The sequence below is a fragment of the Neopelma chrysocephalum genome, unplaced genomic scaffold, assembly GCF_003984885.1.
Source record: "Neopelma chrysocephalum unplaced genomic scaffold, ASM398488v2 Primary Assembly neopelma1_95897, whole genome shotgun sequence".
NCBI classification, from domain to species: Eukaryota; Metazoa; Chordata; class Aves; order Passeriformes; family Pipridae; genus Neopelma; species Neopelma chrysocephalum.
The window spans coordinates 3410-7022 of NW_020924548.1; the positions used below are offsets into that span (position 1 = coordinate 3410).

General features: G+C 47.9%; 1 protein-coding gene and 1 long non-coding RNA gene across 2 annotated transcripts in view; both read right to left on the reverse strand.

The window, feature by feature from the left end:
- Positions 1 to 3606, reverse strand: part of LOC113981040 (suppressor of SWI4 1 homolog) — a 6920-nt gene extending 3314 nt beyond the window's left edge. The window contains exons 1-6 of the mRNA XM_027708277.1: positions 3270 to 3606; positions 2434 to 2535; positions 1320 to 1370; positions 722 to 892; positions 222 to 298; positions 21 to 128 (exon numbers count right to left, since the gene is read on the reverse strand). Coding sequence (XP_027564078.1) covers positions 21 to 128; positions 222 to 298; positions 722 to 892; positions 1320 to 1370; positions 2434 to 2535; positions 3270 to 3557 — 797 coding nt within the window. The 5' untranslated portion in view covers positions 3558 to 3606. The remainder of the gene's footprint in view (positions 1 to 20; positions 129 to 221; positions 299 to 721; positions 893 to 1319; positions 1371 to 2433; positions 2536 to 3269) is intronic.
- Positions 1457 to 1842, reverse strand: LOC113981041. The gene is made up of 2 exons (XR_003538304.1): positions 1761 to 1842; positions 1457 to 1716 (listed from the first exon to the last, which is right to left on the reverse strand). It is a non-coding gene; the product is annotated as an uncharacterized LOC113981041 (long non-coding RNA).
- Positions 3607 to 3613: the final 7 nt, after the last annotated feature.

Genomic DNA, 3613 nt, shown 5'->3' on the forward strand with positions numbered 1-3613 from the left:
CCCCCAATGCCCCCCCTGACCCCAGGAGCAGGTCGCTGACGTCCTGGAGCCGACTGAGGTTGGGGAATTTCTCCTGGAGAAGCTTCCGGAGCCCCCGACTGACCCCCACGGGAACAACCTTCACACTGCTGGGAACGGGAGTGGGACAATGGGATTGGGATAACGGGGATGGGATAATGGGATTGGGATAACAGGGATGGGATAATGGGAAAGGGACTCACTAGTGCCGGAATTCCAGGAGCTGCGACTCCGAGTCGAAGGTGAGGAGCAAACAGCGACGGATGGAGTTGAGATTGACCTGGAGAGGGATAATGGGATAATGGGATCATGGGAATGGGATAATGGGATAATGGGAATGGGAGAGGGATAGAAGGGAAGGGAAAGAAAAGAATGGGAAGGGAAGGGAAGAATGGAAATGGGGAGGGGAAGGAAAAGGGAAGGGAGAAGGAAAACGAAAAGAGAAAAAGGGAAAGGGGAAGGAGAAGGAAAAGGGAAGAAAGAAGAGAAGGGAAAGGGAAGAGGAGGAAAAGAGAAGGGAAAAAAAGGAAAGAAAAAAAAGGGAAGGGAAAAAAGGGAAGGAGAAGAAGGAAAAGGGAAGGAAAGAGAAAGAGGAAAATGAAAGAGAAGAAAATCGGGAAGAGAAGGGAAAAGGAAGGGGAAGAAGGACCAGGGAAGATTCCAGAGCCGACCTCCCCCTCCCCGTTCCCGAATTCCCACGGACCCTGTGGACGTTGAGGGCCGGGAACATCCCCTGGAACATCCCGGCCATGAGCTTGACGTGGATCTGGGGGAGCCCGAAGTTGCTGAGCACCAGGAGAGGGGGGTGGGAGAACTGCTGCTCGTGCATCCGGTGCCTCCGGAGAGCTGAGACCACGTCCCGGATCAGGGAATACTGGGAAGGGGAAAAGGGGGAAAAATCACCCCAAAATACCCTAAAAAAAACCCCTAAACCCAGCCCCAAACCAGCCCAGAAACACCTCGAAAACACCCCTAAAAAACCCACCCAGAAACACCCCAAAACTGCCCCCCAAAAAACACTAAAATCCCTCCAAAAATGTCCCCTAAAAACCCCCAAAATCCCACCAGAAAAACCCTTGACCCCCTCCCCAGAAACACCCCAAAAACACCCCCAAAACACCCAAAAAAAAACCCTTAAAAAACCCTCAAAACCACCCCAAAAATACCTCAAAACCCCCCCCAGACCCCCAAATCCCCCAGTCCCGGACCAGGGAATGCTGGGGGGGGGTCAGGGGTACAAAGACCCCCCAAAACCCCCCAAAAAAACCCCAACCCCCCCCAAAAAACCCCCCCAGACCCACCTGCAGCACTTTGAAGGTCAGGGTGGGACCCCCCGGGAGCCGGAAAAGCTTCTGGGGGGGGGGGGAGGAAAAGCTTCAATTCCAGGGAATTTTGGGAATCCCAATCCCTGGGACCCCCCAAGACCCCCCCGGGACCCCCCCCAGACCCATCAGAGCGTTTACTTTGGAGCATCACGGCCCCAAAACGGCCCCAATTCAGCCCAAAGTCTGTCATCATTTGAGTCTGGGGGGGGGGTGGGAACCTCTGGGGGCCCCCAAAATGAGCCAGGACCCCCCCAAGATGATCCTGGACCCTCCTAAAATGATCCTGGACCTCACAGAAATGATCCCAAACCCCCCCAAAATGATCCAAGACGCCCCTAAAATGATCCTGGACCCCCCAAAATGAGCCAGGACCCTCCCAAGATGATTCAAGACCCCACAAAACTGTGCCAAGACCACCCCAAGATGATCCTGGACCCCCCTAAAATAATCCTAGACCCCCCAGAATGATCCTGGACCCCCCCAAAATGATCCTGGACCCCCCCGAAATGAGTCAAGACCCCCCAGAATGAGCCAGGACCCTCCAAAAATGAACCACCACCCTCCCAAGATGATCCTGGACCCCCCCAAAATGATCCAAGACCCCCCTAAAATGATCCAGGACCCCCCAAAACTGTGCCAAGACCCCCCCCAAATGAATCAGGACCCCCCCAAGATGAGCCAGGACCCCTCGAAGTGAGCCAAGACACCCCAGAATGATCCTGGACCCTCCAAAATGAATCAGGACCCCCAAAAATGTTCTGGGACTGCCCAAAATGAGCCAAGACCCCCCAAAAATGAACCAGGACCCTCCCAAGACGATTCAAGACCCCCCCAAAAATGATCCTGGACCCCCCAAAATGATCCAAGACTCCCCTTAAATGATCCTGGACCCCCCAAACTGGGCCAGACCCCCCCCAAGATGATCCAAGACCCCCCTAAAATGATCCAAGACTCCCCAGAATGAGCCAGAACCCCCTAAAATGATCCAGGACCCCCCAAAATGTTCTGGGACCCCCTAAACTGTTCCAGGACCCCCCAAAATGATTCAGGACCCCCCAGATTTTTTTGGGGGGGGGGGGTCCCCACTCACGAGGTTGATGCTGGTCGAGGTCTTGCTGAGCACCAGGAAATGGGAAACCCCCAAAGGTCCGGCCACGGCCACCAGATCCCGAAGGGAATTGCTCTTACGGACCTGGGAAAGCAAAAATCAAAAGAAATAACAATAAATAAATGTAAAACCGATAAAAAATAAAAATCAATTTAAATTAGGATTAAAAATTCGTATAAAAATGAAAATAGAACAAAAAAACGAAGTGAAAAGGGAAATAAGAAATAGAACTGAAAATCACAGAGTTGTAATAATTAAGAATAGGTTAAAAATGAAAATAAGAAAATGTGAAAGTAAAGAGTAAAAATAATTTAAAAAAATAAAGTAAAAATCAAAAACTAAAAATATGAGTAAAAGTACCAAGAAATAAAGTAAAAACGATAAGTATTTAAAATAAATAAAACCAAAATTAATAAAAAATAAAAATAAATTTTAAAATAAAAATAAAATAAAAATAAAAATAAGATTAAAAATAAAAATAACAAAAAAGAAAATAAGAAGTAAAATAAAAACAAAAATAAAATTAAAAATAAAAATAACAAAAAAGAAAAATAAGAAAATAAAAAATAAAATATAAATAAAAATAATAAAAATAAAGGAAAATAATAAATATAAGAACAGGAATAATAAAAATAAATTAAAATATTAGAAATATAAATAGCAATAATAAAAATAATAAGAATGATAAAAGAATATAAATAAAAATAAAACCAGGAAAATTAAAATAAAAATAAATAAATAAAATAAATATAAATAAATGAAATAAAAATAGAGTAAAAATTTAAAAAGCCCCCCCAACCCTCCCAGGACCCCCCGACCTGCAGCGCTCGGGCCGTGTAGGGCTCCATGACCCTCCTGAGGTCCTGCCCGAGCCCCCGGAGGCTCTTCCCGACTCTGCCCCGCGGGAACACGAAGGAATGCGGGACATTCCCGAACTCCCGCTCCGCGCGCTCCCGCGCCACGGCGCGTTCCCGCCGCTGGTGGCGGCTCTGGGGGGGGAAAAAGAGGAAAATTTGGGATCGAGACCCCAAATCTCGGGACAATCGGGCTGCAAATCCCGGTTTTTTGGGTCCCAGAAGGGCTGGAAATCCCGAATTTTGGGACATCCAGGACCGTCACCTCCCGTCTCTTCCCTCTCCCGGTGCAACCGGGACCCCCCCCC